The 16,814-nt window shown below is 53.0% G+C and overlaps 4 protein-coding genes across 4 annotated transcripts; 2 read left to right on the top strand and 2 right to left on the bottom strand.

Moving 5' to 3' along the window:
- Positions 1–3,417: 3,417 nt before the first annotated feature.
- On the top strand, positions 3,418–6,231 carry SAPIO_CDS5274 (putative beta-glucosidase A; the record flags this gene model as incomplete). The annotated part of the gene is made up of 5 exons (XM_016787631.1): positions 3,418–3,604; positions 3,802–4,156; positions 4,227–4,360; positions 4,426–5,921; positions 6,004–6,231. The coding sequence occupies 5 exons, from the start codon at positions 3,418–3,420 to the stop codon at positions 6,229–6,231; spliced, it is 2,400 nt and encodes a 799-aa protein (XP_016642646.1).
- Positions 6,232–6,645: 414 nt separating this feature from the next.
- Positions 6,646–8,625, bottom strand: SAPIO_CDS5273 (uncharacterized protein; the record flags this gene model as incomplete). The annotated part of the gene is made up of 2 exons (XM_016787630.1): positions 6,646–8,133; positions 8,620–8,625. The coding sequence occupies 2 exons, from the start codon at positions 8,623–8,625 to the stop codon at positions 6,646–6,648; spliced, it is 1,494 nt and encodes a 497-aa protein (XP_016642645.1).
- Positions 8,626–11,019: 2,394 nt separating this feature from the next.
- Positions 11,020–12,732, bottom strand: SAPIO_CDS5272 (Cellulase; the record flags this gene model as incomplete). The annotated part of the gene is made up of 7 exons (XM_016787629.1): positions 11,020–11,221; positions 11,306–11,349; positions 11,444–11,466; positions 11,533–11,816; positions 11,904–12,057; positions 12,147–12,553; positions 12,668–12,732. 7 exons carry the CDS (start codon positions 12,730–12,732, stop codon positions 11,020–11,022), a joined length of 1,179 nt encoding a protein of 392 aa, XP_016642644.1.
- A 3,101-nt stretch (positions 12,733–15,833) lies between these two features.
- On the top strand, positions 15,834–16,306 carry SAPIO_CDS5271 (uncharacterized protein; the record flags this gene model as incomplete). The annotated part of the gene is made up of 2 exons (XM_016787628.1): positions 15,834–15,946; positions 16,027–16,306. The coding sequence occupies 2 exons, from the start codon at positions 15,834–15,836 to the stop codon at positions 16,304–16,306; spliced, it is 393 nt and encodes a 130-aa protein (XP_016642643.1).
- Between the last annotated feature and the right edge of the window lie 508 nt (positions 16,307–16,814).

The raw sequence follows: 16,814 nt of genomic DNA, 5'->3' as shown, positions 1-16,814 counted from the left end.
GGGGGGGCACGTCTCCCGGAGCGGTCGACGATGGTGGGGGATGGAGAGCTCGTGGAAGACGGAGAAAGGTGCTGGCAAAGCAGGATGAAGTCCCCGAAGATAAGTGGCTAAGTGGCGAGGCGCATAATAAATGACGTGGGACTAGATGTCGGGGTCAGCGGAGGAAGACGGGAGAAAGGATATTGGGCGTACAGAGGCGAGGGAGTTTTTGAAAAGGACTTGATATTGTGGGAGGAGGGGTCTTCTCCGAGCGGGTGCGGGGAAGAGGTTGAGTTGGTCTTAGGAAGTCTGGCATTGGTATTGGCAAGGCCGACTGATACCGTATATACATACACTATGATGGCGCCTAAGTAGTCATATCTTCGAAGAAGCTAGGCTCGTCGTCGGGCTTGGGAACCCTGATGATGAGATGTGGCAGGATTAGGACCGTTCCAAGAGGATCATGTTATAGGTGTGCAGACTCCCGCCGTCAGCCCTCCTCTGGAGCGCTGGTTGTACACACCTGAACGGACTTGGGGAACATGATGGCGGCAGTGCATCTTGGAAGTTTTGGTGTTGATTGTGGAGTCCATGGTCGAGGCGGTGATGAATGTTACGGATCCACTTCAGGTCGACTGCGTCGTGAGGGGGACCGAGAGCTTGTAGATGGGATGATCTGAGTATCCCATCTGCTAGTCTTTTAGGATCGCTACTCTCAGCGGTGCGGCAATGCGGCGGGTTTCGCAGGGTCTTTGATGAGCACGTTGAAGAGTGGAATCTTGTGAAACCCATACCGCACATCCACCGTCCACTCCCCACAACCATATCGCCAATAGGCCAGCCAGGGCTGCGATGCGTCCCGTAGGATCCTCTCCTTATCCGCGTCGGACGCCTCGCTCACTCTCAACCGCCCTTCCTCAATCTTCTTTTCGCCACTCCTACGCGCGGACGATACTTCTGACTCCGATCCCGAAACCATTGGATACGCCGAGCAACCGTCGAAGCCGCCCGCGTGTCGAAGGCCTAGATCCCCCAGCGACGAGCTTCCCCCACTCGTTGCAGGAGAATTCAGATGGGAATGCGGGATTGAGGAACTCTCCTATCATTGCGAAGGAGGAGGAGGGGGAATCTGATGGAGCGGGTGAGGACTTGGTGTGTTGTTCGTGGGCTTGGGGGTTGCGAATGTTGAGGGAGATTGAGATTGAAAATGGATGCGTCGGTTGATCGAGTGTGGAAATCGCTAGTGTCTTTGCCCAAGAGGGCCTGTCGCGAGAAGGATTCAGACAATGACCGAGATGGAGTGGGTTCGGAGAACTCCATTAAGATTGACGGATGGTAAAGTCTGGCCTCTCTGGTAAGGAGAGTCGTTGCTACAGGGTCGCCTGGCCATTACGCGGAACTGTTGGCCCTAGTCGCGTGGTTTAATAGTGGAGTGCCCCTGCTTCTCGATGGGCAGCCAGAGAATTAATTTCCCCAATTAGGCCCGGCTGGATGCTCTCGTTGGTTGGAACTTCGGGAAGCACGCCGAAGCTTCATCCGTTAGTGCGATCTGGAACAAGCCCCGTCCCCGGTCCGAGGTACCACGACGTCAACGTCAAGGGTCTTTGCGGAGGGAAACAAGCACGGGAACTCGCGAAAAGGAAGGCCTCGCTTTTCCTGATCTATAAGGTCACTACTAAGACCCGACCGCAGGGTTTAAACGGTAGTGGTGCAAACTTACCCACGAGAGGTCCAGAAAGGTAACGTCTCTATATTAGGCGGAACATAGGAACGACAGTCCATTTCGAAATTGTAGGCCCACAGATAGGCGTCTGGAGCGGCGGGTCGCGACAGGCCAAGAGTAGATGGGTCATAGGAAAGAAGGCTATCGAGGCTGCCCTGTGGATACGGACTGAGGGTTACTGTGATTTCCTCTTGAATGAATGTTGTAGTGATTGGTACTACAGGTTCCTCAGCCCTAGTCTGAGAGAGCTGGGGTGAACTGTGGACTACTCCAATCTCTACTATCATTGAGTTAATGACTGGATATGGTTCAGGGGACTGTTCCATCGTGAGAGTTCTTGCTGATTGTAAATTGTGTGTAACTGTGATTGTTCTTGTTCTTGTGGCTGGTGGCTATGAGGGCGTGACTGTTATTGGCTGTCCCTGGGTTGGATGTCGACGACGTTCCCATGCGAACCCATACCGAAAATGTTGTGGCCGATCTCATCACGGGGCTCATTGATCGCCTCATGGTTACCCTGCCTGATAGTCCCCGTCCAGGCGTCGTATCTACAACGGACCAGCTGCGGAACACTCTGCTGGAGGAAGGGCGACCTGGACAAAATTCAAACTACTACGATGTGTCGACACTCGACAGGTACCATTGTCTATCTATCCATACGGCCGCTCGTCTATCCGGGCACAACCAACAAGTCTGCCTACGGAATGCACTCGTGTCTAGACTTTGATTTAGATTAGCTTTCATACACCTCGGGATCTCCACCAAAATTCATCGTCTAGGGGTTTTTTTCCTCTTTCATCTCATACCTGTTGGATCAGAGGCTCTGATTGGCGAACAACACCGGCTCGCATTGTCAGTATCGTGATTGAATGATTGGTTGGAGCGACTTGATTCGAACGATTTGATGGAACGATTCGCTGGAATGAATGACCCGTCATTGTTCGTACCCAGGTAAACGACTTCTGCTTCGTCATGTTAGTTTTGTCGGGATTGATTTCTATCCCAGAAAGACAGGACTGACTCGACAGAGCAGTGCGTGAGCTGCGCTTATTATATCAATAACCAAGGCTCAAGAGTGATAGGGCCGGATATGGCTGTCAGATTGCAATGACAACTTGGGCGTCCTTTCGAGTCCCGGTTTTGGATTTCGAGAAGCTGCCCTGGATCAGGCTCTCGGCTCAAGAGGGACCAATGTACATCACTAAAGCCTAAAGTCTGGGCGGTCGGGCCAGACTCCCCGGTCCCTCTTCTTTCGGAGGAATTGAGCAATTTCATCAATTAGGTAATTGAAAGCGGATCCTCTCGGTAGCCAGAGCGGGATTTCAGTCGGCATGTTTCCCCGTCGACACATCAATTCGGACAGGGTCATTGGCCCGGATCGAGGGCCAAGCATATTAGTTTTTGTTTCAGGAACGCGCCGCCATTGACGAGACTTCGAATAGTGAAGACGGGAAGGCGAGAGTTAGCCTCTACTCTCTAGGTTACACGTCCGATGCCGAAAGCTCGCGGTGCACCCGCGTTTCCAAGCAATATGGAGGGTAATATGGGCGGGCCGCTCCCCTCTTTTCACAGCTTCGAAAGGAGGAGTTCTGCGAGAGATGGGCCCCCTCAGATTCGGCAGGAGTCAAGAGCCCAATTGCTCTACCAGTTCCTCTCTCCTGCCAATTCCACTCTCAATAACGTCGAATTGGTAGCGAGAAAACCCCTTGAAGGCGATGTTGCGAACACTGCTTCTCGTCGCGTTGGCGGTCGTCTTTCCGGCGCATGCCCTCGATGCTCCCGAGCGATTCTACCCCTCAACTTGGGGTTCAGGCGGACCGGACGGCTGGGACGACGCGTACGAAAAGGCGCGGGAGTTTGTTTCCCAATTGACCCTCGCTGAAAAGGTGAACCTGACGACGGGTACTGGATGGCAAGCTGATCGATGTGTTGGCGTGACGGGATCCGTTCCGAGGCTGGGATTCCGGGGATTCTGTCTCCAAGACGGCCCTCTTGGTGTTCGATATGGTAGGGGGCATTCACTTTCCTAGGATATTCAATAGAGGTTAAAAGGAATTGGGGCAGATTTGCTAATAGGGTTGTGCTTTTTTCTCTTGCAGCCGACAAAATCTCTGCCTTCCCTGCCGGTGTGAATGCCGCCGCAACCTGGAGCCGCTCGCTCATCCGAGCCCGTGGCGCTGCGATGGGCGCCGAATTCTATGGTAAGGGTATTGATGTCCAGCTCGGTCCGTCGGTCGGCCCCCTCGGTTTGTTTCCCGAGGGTGGTCGCAATTGGGAAGGCTTCGGTTCGGATCCGTATCTAGCGGGGGCGGCGACTGCGTCAACCGTGGAAGGCATTCAGAGCGAGGGCGTGATTGCTTGCGTAAAGCACTACATATTGAACGAGCAAGAGCATTATCGAGGGTCGGTATCGAGCGAGCTCAATGATCGAGTGATGCATGAAGTCTATCTCTGGTGAGTTGGGAGCGTTTTTGGCCTTGTCCAGATGATGAGATGATGGGGTCATCTGACACACTTTGTTCAGGCCGTTTGCGGATGCTGTTAGAGCTGGTGTGGGCTCTGTGATGTGCTCATACAACCGCATCAACGGCACGTACGCTTGCGAGAATGCGTACACAAACTACTTGCTAAAGAACGAACTGAACTTCCAAGGTTTCGGTATGTACAAAACACTCGGGGATTCAGAAGCCATCTCTCGATTCAGTGCTGATTAATCCGCGCAGTCATGTCGGATTGGGGTGCTCAGCACGCGACTCTCGAATCTGCCCTCAATGGCCTCGACATGACCATGCCCGGCGACCGGTTCGGCCGCGACTCTGCAGGCTACAACTCGCTCTGGGGTGGTGCCCTCACAGAAGCCGTCCTCGCCGGTCTGGTGCCCCAATGGCGGCTTGACGACATGGTCGTCCGCATTATGGCCGCTTTCTACAAGGTCCATGTCGGCGACAAGGAGGAGCGCCCAGAGGTCAACTTCCATGCGTGGACGACCGAGACCGAAGGGCCTCTCTACTTCGCATCCAACAAAACCTGGGCCATTGTCAACGAGCACGTTGATGTGGCTGCCGACCATGCTGATTTGATTAGGGAGATTGGCGCCAAGTCCATCGTCGTGCTCAAGAATGAGGGGGCCCTGCCTCTGAAGAAGCCTAAGAGCATAGCCGTCATTGGAGAAGATGCACAGGATAACCCCGACGGAGCGAACTCTTGCGCGGACCGGGCTTGCAACAATGGTACGCTCGCGATGGGATGGGGCTCGGGGACGACGGAATTTCCGTATCTCGTGGCTCCTGCCACGGCTTTACTGTTGAGAGCCGAAGCGGACGGCACTGCGTTTAGTAATGTCGAGTCGAATTGGGACTTGGATGCAGCCATTGAAGCTGCCACAGATGTGGACGTCGCTCTCGTCTTTGCCAATGCCAATGCGGGTGAGAACTATGTCTTTATCGAAGACAACGAAGGAGACAGGAACAACCTCACTCTCTGGAAAGGGGGCGACGCCCTTATTGAAGCCGTGGCCTCCGTTAATCCCAATACCGTGGTCGTTCTGCACACCGTTGGGCCTGTACTCATCGAGGAGTACAAGCAGCATCCCAACATCACCGCGATCCTCTGGGCTGGTCTTCCCGGTCAAGAGTCCGGAAATGGTCTCGTGGATGTTCTCTACGGCGATGTCAACCCGCAGGGAAGATCTCCCTTTACCTGGGGTAAGAGTGCCGAGGACTGGGGTGTTTCCCTCTTGTACGCAGCCGAGACGCCGACCCCCTCGCAGGATCTCAACGCGGGCCTTTTTATCGACTACCGACATTTCGACAAGGAGGACATCGAACCGAGTTACGAATTCGGCTTCGGGCTTAGCTACACGACCTTTGAGTATTCCGATCTCCAAGTCGAGTTCGTCGCCGAGACTTCATCCTACGAAGCCGCCGAGGGCGAGACGGAAGAAGCACCCACCTTTGGGGAGATTGGATCGCGGGAAGACGCGGAAGCGCCTAAGGGCTTTGACGCGATTCCGAGGTACGTGTATTCGTGGGTCAAGGAGGGGGGCAAGCCTCCCGAAGATATCGAGATTGCCGAATCGAGTAGGAGCGGCGAGGCTCAGAGGGTTCATCCTGCTGGGGGTGCGCCTGGGGGGAATCCCGGACTGTATGAGGTTGTTTATCGTGTTTCGGTTACGGTGGAGAATACTGGCGAGGTTGCCGGTACCGAGATCGTGCAGCTGGTAAGCCTTTTTTTCTTTTTCCTCTCTTCTTGCCCTTTGGTAGGGATTGTTCGGATTTTTATGGCTGACGAGTTATCATTAGTATCTATCCCACGGAGATCGTGATGGTCCTGTACGCGTCCTTCGAGGATTCGAGGACGTGGAGCTGGAGCCAGGGGAGTCGAAGACCGTGGCGTTTGATTTGGCATATCGAGATCTCGCGACTTGGGACGAAGAGGTAGAGAACTGGGTGATATCTGATACTAAAAAGACTGTGTATGTGGGCGCGAGTTCGAGGGATTTGAGGTTGAATGCCGAGTTGGACATATGAAGTTGGCAAAGGAAGAAAACCAAAGCAGTCGAGATGATAAATCGACGAGGGAAAACAAAACGCATCATCATCATCATCATCCACTCGCTAATCCTGGGCCAATAAAGACGCGAGGCTCGATGGGAACATCTACTGGTGTACGAAGATGAGGAACAGCTACAAGAATTAAGGGGGAAAGGGACTTTCATTCATTCGTAACTCATTACCGTGCCCATGTTCTGTCCTGTCCGCCAGAATTTTCAAACGTATCCCCCCAGTACCATTGTCCTCCTCTCAGATTCTTTTTCCATGCCATCTCCTTTTTTTTTTCTTGCAGATTTTGTAATTTTCCAATTTTTTTTTTCAATGATTTTGTGAATTTTACGCCCTTCCCCCCTGCGCCGATCCTAGAGGGCAAATGCCCCTCAAACAAGCCTAGTGGTGGTGGTCACCACTGAAAGGGATCCTGCCAGAAAAAAAAGGCCTTCCACTCTCAGACTCCGGCGAGGCGGTAAGCGTAACATCGCCAACCATGCTGGTGTAAATGATGGGCTGGTTAGGTTCGTTGTCACAGAAACAAGCGAGCTTGCAATACCGAGTCGCGACCTCCAGGCCGGTCGCGGAGTTGTGAATCCAGGAATCATCCCTGAGGACAAGGCCGGTACCGTCGGCGAGGCAGGCGAATTCGTCCTCGCAAACTCCCTCGGTTTCGGCGAGGCAGGTGACCTTGGCCCAAGGGTTGATGGCGGGCTTGGGGGCGGCGGGGGTAGGCTTAGGGTCGGGCTTGTCCTTCGAGTAGATGGTGGTGAAGGAGTGACGAGTGGGATGAGGGGTGAAGGTGGTCGAGGAGTCAGAAGCCTTGCCGTTGGGATGGTTGCTGGACACCGTGCGGAGAACGGTCGTGTAGATCGTAGTATGACCACAGGGCTTGTGAATATGGCCACGTGCAGTGGCCTTCGCAGGGCCCTCGGAAGGGATTGGGACGTCCTTGTCAGCTCCGGGGCCAAAGGGGAGACGAGTTCGGAGAGAGATGGGGACAGGATCGAAGGCCGATGTGGGCCAGTCGTGGCCGATCTCCGTGGGCAGGTCGGGGTAGGAGTCCTCAGTGGGCGAGCTAGAGGTGGCCGAGGCGGTCTCGTCCTCAGTAGTTACCGAAAGCATGACGGTCGATTCGGGGATGGGAGTCGGTCGGGGAACCGAGTACCGCTGGGTCATCTCGTCTGGACAGTCGGAGGTGCCAGAGTTGACGGGTCCATGACCCATGGGGCTACCGCTGATGTTGGGGAAGGGCACACGCGTATGGTGGCCATGAGGACCATCGTGTGCGGGGGGGGCGGGGCGGGGGAAGGGGATCGGCTCGGGAACGATTTGACGGGGACGATGGGCTTCAGACTTGCCGATATCCTTACCGCTGGAGCACGAACACAGGCTCATGCAGTCGAGGAAGTCTTCCTTGATACGCGGATTGGCCTTGCGCACAACGCGAGAATCGGAACCGTCGTTGGTGCACTCAAAATCGAGCGCACAGGCACAGTCCAAAATATCCTTGTTCCGACTAATATCGCGATAGCTACACGTGAGAGCGCTTCGTTGGTGCTCGGCACAAGCGGCGAAAACGCCGTCGACCCAGGGCTGGAAACGATCGGAACGGATCAGGAGGTAATGGTCTTCGTCATGGCTAGTCTCGGCATCGTCGTCTGCAACAGGTTGGTAGGGACCGGCATCCTGGTGCTCCTTGCCTTCCGATTTAATGCTGTCGTCGTCTTCGACAGGCTGATAGGGTCCAGCGTTTTGATTGCCCTTGCCCTCACTCTTGAGGCTGTCGTCTGTGACAGTGGGATGGGGGAGTTCGGGGGGACAGCCGGTACAGTGAGCTTGGACAATACCAGAGAGGGCGGCAAGAGCCGAAATGGGGATAAGGAGCTGCAGGACGAGGCATCAAATGGTGGTTAGATGTCTGCGTTCGGGATAAACAAAAGGGGATCGATGGATGGTTGAAATAAATCAAGGGCAGGGGGCTGCATCACAGACTGAGGAAGTCTACTTGTAGGTAGGGGAGATCGAGGGCAATGAGGATACAGGACAGTCAAGGCAGTATGGTCATGGAAGTGTGAGGTTGGATGAGACATTATCATGGCTCAGGGCACCAAACTCAGGGAAGGGGTGAAGGAAAAATGATGTGCTCGGCTTCAAGTGTCTTCCCCATTGCTCACGAGGGAAGTCCAAACACTTCTTGCCCTACCCCTGAGGCCACAGGAAGGGAGAGGCAAAAACTGTTCGGAGTTCCCACCTGAGCAATTGAAAAAGCACCCAAAGCCAGCAGGTCGGAGATGGTGCATGGTGCGTAGGGGAAACAGACATGTCTGGAAAGGGGGAATAGATTGTAGACAAAAGAAATGGCCAACTTACCTTCATTACTAGGAAGGGAAAAGACAATGGAATTGATAAATGGATGTGATTTGGATTGAGAAAAAGGACAGGTCAAGAGAAATGTCTATGACCGCGAAGGTTAGGAGATGTGTTGAGGAGGAAAAAAAGAATTCTCAATGAGGTCCGCGAAGAATTGGGGGTATTTATAGTTTGCCAATGAGCCCTCGATCACTCCTTTTGAACTGGAGCAAGGCAGTGAATATTTTACTGATCTGGAGCTATGAGAGTGATTCAGCAGAATATCTCAGGGGAGGGAAGGAGCGAGATGTTTTCCTCTTGGGGTGGATGTTCTCATGAATCACGAGTTTGGCTATTCACCATTTGCAGGCTGAGGATCGTGACTTCCAAAACCAGAAGTCTTTGATGGGCCATTGATGGGGGCTACCGAGGAAAGCTAGGTGAGGTATTGCGAACAATGGACAAACCTAGATAGTGGCACAAGGAGACTAAGGTGAAAAGGTGTTTCGGTTTTGCTTGAGTGTATATTGCTTGCTCAGTTCCAGCTCTTGAGCGGCTGCTCCTAGCTCCATGTTAACCTCGCTGTCTCGACGCGGCATGGGAGCTTCGACATAACCAGTCGCTTCATTGGAGAACGGCCTCGTTCGAGCCTGGAATCGCAAGGCTGTGGATTAATGCGGTCTGCTTTGACAGAGGAAAGGAGGGTCTCATGGGCATACTTCGAACGCTGAGGAATCGTACACTCATGTTACATTGTCGTGTTCTACCTCATCCTTTTTCTATTTATGTTGGACCTTAAATGACGTGAATTGGCCTTCGTCGTATTGACGCACCCCTATGAGCGCAGATGGAGATGGGAGAAGGAACAAAAAGGGGGAGAGGGGGAATTCGAAACTGTTCATCTCTAAAGCCAACAAATATCAATCAAGCGAACCGGCTGAGTAGAGAAATGTACATAATACTGTGGCGTCGCTGGGAGGACAAAAAGGGGGAGAGGAGGGACAGGAGCAAGGCGGATCCAGGGGAGCAGGATAGGAGCTGCGGCAATCAATTGTCTTGTGATATGTCAAGGAGATGTGCGTGCGGATGACCGGTGCGCTAATCTGCGACTGGGCTTTACTGACCTCCAGTCCACTGCCTTCCAATCGCTTGACGGTTCGTCAATCCCCTAAACGTAGTCAGTGGGCGGAAAGCGAGGCACACGAAGGCGTTGCGACGACGCTTCCTGGAGCGAACGCGTCTGTCTTGTCTCCAGCTCCGTACGTGCGTCAAATAATCGCCAACTTACCTTGCTCTTCTCCCATAATTCTTCTGCATGACGTATCTGGGGCAGCAAATCCCATGCAAAGCCCAAAATCAGCCCCCTGAGCCAGCACAGTTTCCATACACGGTCTCCAGGCCAGCTACCTCAATGCGAAGCACCATGCCCAACCCGAGGGGAAGTTGGAGAAGAGAAGGAGAGAAGAAGAGGCGCACGTTCAATGGCAACTCTATAGCACGACCCCTGCCAATGAGAAGTAATCGATCGGTTTGTTGACACAAAGTACTATATGTAATATGGAGACGACGTCTCATGCGAGACATCTATAGTACGAAGTACAAGCACTGGTTCGAGTGGGGACTTGGGCAGCACTAGCTTCGAAAATGACTTCGACTAAGCTTAAAGACCCTGGTGGACCAGGGGAGGAGTCGAATTGAACCAAGGATCATTTTTTGCGATACTACGTTAGCTCGTGCAGGGGTGTAGGTTCGAGGTTCGAGGTGGAGGACCAGCGAGACGCTGCCATGGTGTTGGATTCAGAACTCGTTCCTCAAGCACTCTGGTGAGACGACAAAAATGGCACAGATCGGAGTGGCCAGACGGGCTCTGTGGGCATCGCGGGGTAGAAAATACACGAGGGAAGCTGGGAAGGTGTGAAGCTGCTGTGGGGTGTACGCGTGGGGTGGGGAAGCAGCCGGTAGCTGTTAGCGACACGCAGCATCCCAGTCCACCCTTGTCGATCTTCCAATGAAACCGAGAGTCGGGATGTACTGTAGCTGGGGCGGGATAATCACGGCACACACTTGGGATTGCTTCGTTGGCTCAGGAGAACCTGATCACATAAGCAGCTGTGGATGAGGGACGAGTGGACAAGGGTCAACGTATTCTGGGAATTTCTGGTTCGATGATCATCAGTTCGACCAAGGAGTTTCGGGAAGGGGTGGACTTAGACACCTCGGCTTTTTCCTTTATTCAGTATCCCCAACTATTACGAAGGAATGAAATAATTGCGCACGTCCAAGTTATATGTATCGGGAAGGGCCCCGTCAGGGTCCCCAACTCCTCTCATCCCGCAGCCAATCTTCCCCTCGTGACCTGGGCCATTTCAGCCCCATATACGAAGTACTTCGACAGGCTTCGTCTCCGTGTCGGCGGACAATTTAAGGAGTGGCAGCGGTCGGCTCGGCGGGGGCAGCAGGGCTGCTAGGCGTTTCCCCTCCCTCGACCGGGGTCTCAGGCTCGGCCGGGGTCTCAGGTTCGGCAGGCTTCTCCGGGGGTTTGTAGTTCACGATGGCATCGAGGGTAGCTTGGTAAGCGGGCTTTTTCTGGAAGTTGTTGTTCCAGAGGAGAGCATCTCCCTCACTAAGAAAAAATACCCGTTAGAGTCGCAACATCCTGAAGGTAACGGGGAGAACAGGAAGGGGAAGAAGAGAAAAAGCAATGTACCCAGAAAAGGTTTGCGGAACCCAGCTGTATCGATCGGAAACGCCCTGCAGCAAACAGCACATTAGTATTGGGCCTATTGGCCGGTCCCCTGCGGCGCAGCAACATGTACTCCGGGAATCTGGCACCAGGATTACACACCCAAACCGTAAACCCAACGCAGCCTAACCAAAGGAGTTATTAGTACGAGGAAGTGGAGAATCTAGAACAGCGCGGGGCAAAAGACCTACGTTCAACTTCCATACAGGCACCCATCATGCGACCAAAAGCCTCAGCATGCACCTGGAGCTTCTGGGCATTCGAGGGAGTGTTCATGCGGATATCAACTTCGGTGTATGCGACGTCGACGCCGAGATCGGTGAACATGCGGAGGGCGGTCGCGAGCTTCTCCTGTGAGGGGCAAGGCGTCTCCTGGGTCGGTGTCGATTCAGTGACCATGTGGCCTTGAAGGCCGACGCCGTCGATGCGGTAGCCCCACGACTGGACGAGTTTAACGATGCGGACGGCGCCTTCCCTGTGCCGAGAATGTAGATTGTTAGTCATTCTCTAACCAATTGGGCAATTACAATTGTATTGAATGTGTGAGGGTGGATCGACTCACGCCTTGGCATCGCCGTAGGCAAGATTGTAATCGTTGTAGTAGAGCTTCGCCGCGGGATCTGCCTCGGCGGCAAGCCTGAACGAGATGGGGAGGTAGCTTTCTCCCATGACTCTCAGGAAGACGTTATCTCGGTATGTCCCGTCTTCGTTGAGAGCTGAGCCGAGCAGACATTAGCGACGGGGCTCCTACCCAGCCCATCTCCAACCCTAACTGACTCTACGATTGACTGGAACTGATGCTTACCTTCGTTGACGACGTCCCAGTGCGTGCACTTCCCCTTGTATCGACCCATGACGGTCGAAATGTGGTTCTGCATCACCTCGTAGAGGGTAGCGTTGTTGTTGATACCGCTAACCCATCCAGGAAGCTGCGAATACCACACGAGAGTATGGCAACGGATCTGTTTTCCGTTCTGGACCGCCCAGTTGACATGTTGATCCGCGGCACCAAAACTAAACTGTCCTCTATTAGGCTGGACAGCATCCCATTTCATGGCGTTCTCGGGGGTGATGGAGCCGAACTCGTCCTTGTTGGCGATGATGCTGGACTCGGACTGGTCGTTGCGGACTGTCAGGCAGGTTCCGAAGTATTCTTTGCCTGCGGCGACCATGGCGGCGTTGAGGCCGGCGGCTTGTCGAGGAGAAAGGAGACTACTTGGAAAGAAGACGGCCGTTGATTAGCATATCGTTCCAGGTTGTCCTGTGTGGATTCTTCTTGGGACGACGGGCAAAAAAAAAGGGGGGGGGGGGGGGGGGGGGGCTTACGAGACAGGAGTGCCGCTGACGACGCCGGCGAAGGCGGCCAGGGCCGAAAGAAGTCCGTATTGCATATCGATCAAACGCGAAAGGGTCGTCTCAAAACCTGACAGACGATATCAAACAACCTGCGATGTGGGAGAAGACGCGACGAAGGAAGCAAACACGCGTGAGGTTAGAGGTATGGAAGGAGGACTGTGATAGCGGGCGAAAGCTCGACTGCGGCTGAGGGGTCCTCCTTTTATCTCGGTAGCCGGATGAAGAGATGGACGGTCACGCCTGAAGGCCAAGTACTTGGGGATATATTCATTCTCTTCGACTTGACCCGGTGATGGAGAACGTCTCCACTCTGTACCTTAATCCCAATCTCGATCCCGCTTGTCAAGAGAGGGCTTCTTGGAGAGCCGTAAAGAAATTCCATTTCTCCGCACTCGAAAAGGGGGGGACGAGGGGAAGGCGTCGAGGTGACCCGCGGCCGCGAAGAAGACCCGGGAAGCGGATACGGGACCATGCCGCTGGGGAGCAATCTCCAAGAGCCACGCGGATGGCAATATTCGACGCTTCTTCGGGTCCACGAGGACTTGGGTTAATGAGCAATATCGAAGGGGATGCCGCCGTTCACTAAACCGTTCTCGGTCGGTCAAAACGGGGAGGACGATCGAGGAATGGGGTAGGAGAGGGAGGATAATTCGGATCGAGGGAGGATGCTGAGGGTCCCGGAGAGGAAAAGTTGATTACAACCGTCAAGCGAGAACTATGCCTCTATATTAGCTCCCTAGATTTCTCTTTCCGTGGGAGGGACAGGCCCCGGATAAAGACAGCGCCGTATATTTATCCATTTAATATAGGCTGGACTGGAAAGCTTCCACCGTCCCGGTCCACATTGGATGAAATCGGGAGCCGGAGACGGAAAACTCCATTAAGGTTGAATGGTTCATGATAGCACAGCGCTGGCCGGGAGAGGAAAGAAGATGAAAAACAAGAAGGAGGCGAGCCGATGGGGGACATGCATGATGGTTCGCGAGCTCAAGCAGACTTTTGAAAACGAGGCGGACTTGATAATCGGTTAGAACAACAACAACAACAACAAAACAACGAAAGCAACAACAAAATATGGTCTGGGCTGCCCACCATCAACTGGCATGGAACTTCGACGGGAAAAGGAAAATTCAAAACTCCAACCCCCAAGGCCACCAATTGCCCGACGGCCTCAGTCGAGCACATCACAGAGCCTGAAGAGTTAGCCAATTGGCTCTAAGTCACTTCAGGGCAAGGCCATATTGCAACCAATTGGACCTCTGGTTCACTCCATACGGTAGTCGAAACTGCCTCCAAAATCGCAACACGGCGTACTTGTTTTCAATCACCGACCCAGTGCCTACGTGGCTTGAGAGTTGTGAGCCCGAACCCAACCTCAGCACCCACAAAACATCAATCTAGCGGATCAGACCGAGAAATTATCAAATTGTACTATTGAGAGCCGCCTGATTTTGCAAACTTTAATGTTCTACTTCAGGAGGCTCCAATCGCCCGGCGGAGTCCACTGCATTCGCGACCAGGTGCTGCAGGCAACCTGATGTACCACGGTTGGCCTGCCGCAGGACGATATGGGCCGTGCGCCTTCGCTGTTTTCATGGCTGATCAATGACGGAGCAGGAAAATACTTTCAACCCGGTGTGCAACATCATATCACGATCCTCTCTCAGACCTCTCCGAAATGGAAGGATACCTGTCATCGACGCTGCGAGTCCGGTCTTTTCGGAGGAATCCTCTATCCGCTGCTACACAACCCTGGGCCTTTGGTTGGGGAGCGCAGCTGGCATTGAATTAATTACTGGAAAAAGCAATGATATGTTCGTACCTAACAATGCTCTTTGCTTTTTCTTCTTTTTTGTAGTGTCAATTATTTTATTGGTTCTCTTTCTTTTAAATTTTTTTTGTTTTTCTTTTTTCCGTTTTCACACTTTGCGAAGCAGGAGTCTAGAGCTTTAACCCACACTCCACTTTGCTCTCTTACAATATAATGCTTACATTGCTATGCATATCCTTACCCTTATTGATCAGTAGTTTCCTCCGATAGAAGAGAGTCATCTGCTGCCAGCTTGATATGTTCACGATACACCATTCAATGGGCAAGGTGAGTGCCAGACCGACTTTTCTGCCCCGCCCTAGAGAGCCACACCCCTTCTTCCCCTCAGATTAAGACCCTTGTCAGATCTGGAAATGGAATAAGGGATAATCGCTTCTAGTATTTTGACTCTTTTCTAGCTCTATTTGGTTTGATGCAGTAGAAGTGATGATGCACCCCCCGTCAACCTGACCCCGCGATGCAATCCTCTTTCTACATTTACGAAGGGCTTTCCCGGAGCCATGCTCGAACAGCCTTGGGAGCTTAGTTTCAAGCTTTCCTCCAGATCAGTTGCCCACCAGCGCCAATGGCAATGACTTCCCAGGCCGTGCAAGAGGGCGTGCGGGGCGGGGACTAAGCGTCTCAATCTCACCCCTCTTCCCTTTTCAGGTCCTGTCATGGGTTACTGTCATACCCTGATCCTGGGCCGAAGGGGCCAGCCGACCCACAGACAGTTACAACCCGTGTGGTAAGTGGGAAGTGCCACTGTCAAGACATCCTTTGGAGGACTCGACGATTGGCACATGGAAAATTGGCCAGTCAAAGACCAGGTGGTTCTTCGACTTGCGTAGCCTCGAGCACGACGAGAAACGGTGAGTGGGTTTCTTCGGAAATGTTCCCCGAGGCCGCTCCACCTTGTAGGCCCTTCAACCTTGCTTCAAGCCCTGCCTCCCACCCCGGCGGGCCCCCTGCGACTGCATCTACTGCACGCCAATACTCCTCGATTGGTGGTACTCTCTTGTAAAGAGAGGAAGCTAACCATACGGCCCGCCCGGCAAACCGAAGGATCTGCATTGGCGTGGCCCTTGAGCGAGTAGCTATATTCAAGGGTCCTTGGAACACTACGTTCGATGGCTTATCGTGGACGCTAGCTCTCTACGAGCTTTGGGCCTGGGGGAAAAGAGAAATGGATATAAAAACTATAGTTTATCGTCATCGCCATCTTTCTCTTTCTCTCTTTCTGTCTCTCTTAAAGACTATAAACCATAAACTGTCTGTTCAGCCGACGAATTCTCCGACATCAGCAAATATCCTTCCGTCTCCATAATGCATGACCAAGCCGCTGAGAAGAGAACCCCAAATACTCCAGGCACATCGTGCTCTGAGAGAAATCCCTCGGATTCTTGGTCCGTGGATACCACAAGGGGATCATCGTCCTTGTAAGTCTGCAACCGAACTGTTCTTCGACAAGACACGCTCTCGATTATCCCATGACCTGACAAGATTTTCTCTTTCGTAGTGGAGCCTCCGCGCAAGTTGACGAGGGCGTCGCTGCATCGGCAGCCAACACAGAAGACCCGGAGGAGGTGGCTTTCGGAATGAGCATGTTTCTGGAGGCGAGAGCCGAAGACCGAATTATATACAGTCTATATTTCAAGAATAGGGAAGAGGAGAGCCCCGACGCTGAGGATATTGTCGATCTAGAGAAATGTTTTGAGGAGGCCTGCGCCACATATGTGGCGGAAGACAGGACCGACGAATTGGTGAATGGAATACGTCCCTGGTTGGCGGATAAGTAAGCATGGGGCTGAGCAGCCGAGGACAAGGAGAAGGGGAAAGAAAAAAGAAAAATAAAAAAAATAAAAATAAAAATAAAAATAAAAATAAAAATAAAACGTACACATACAATTGTAGAGATCGTGGGGTTCAGGGACACAAACCAAAGATATAACCAATTAATGAACTAATTTCTGAGATTTCAATGTTCTGTTAATCCCGAATCCTGCCTGGGGTCATGGTGCTGGCGCAATTACCCATTCTCCCAGATCGAGATCCCCTCTGTCAAGGTTCGTCCCTGCCGGCTGTCAAATTTGGCCACTTCAGAAGCTGCATCGTACAAGCCCCAGGATTTCTCCCCAACCTCATTTCCCAAGATAAGGTGGCAGGGCATTGGTGAATAATTACGGCCCAGTCATCTTTTTCAGAAGTGGCCGAGACTCGACTGACTGTAACACGTATGCTATTCTCATCGATGACAGGCAGACAGAGAGGCCGATTCTCGTCAACGAAATGTGGTCTCGAGGCCAA

Source organism: Scedosporium apiospermum (assembly GCF_000732125.1).
Source record: "Scedosporium apiospermum strain IHEM 14462 chromosome Unknown SEQ_SAPIO_0098, whole genome shotgun sequence".
NCBI lineage: Eukaryota > Fungi > Ascomycota > Sordariomycetes > Microascales > Microascaceae > Scedosporium > Scedosporium apiospermum.
Note: the sequence above shows the minus strand (reverse complement) of the source record. Positions and strands in the feature narration are given on the sequence as shown.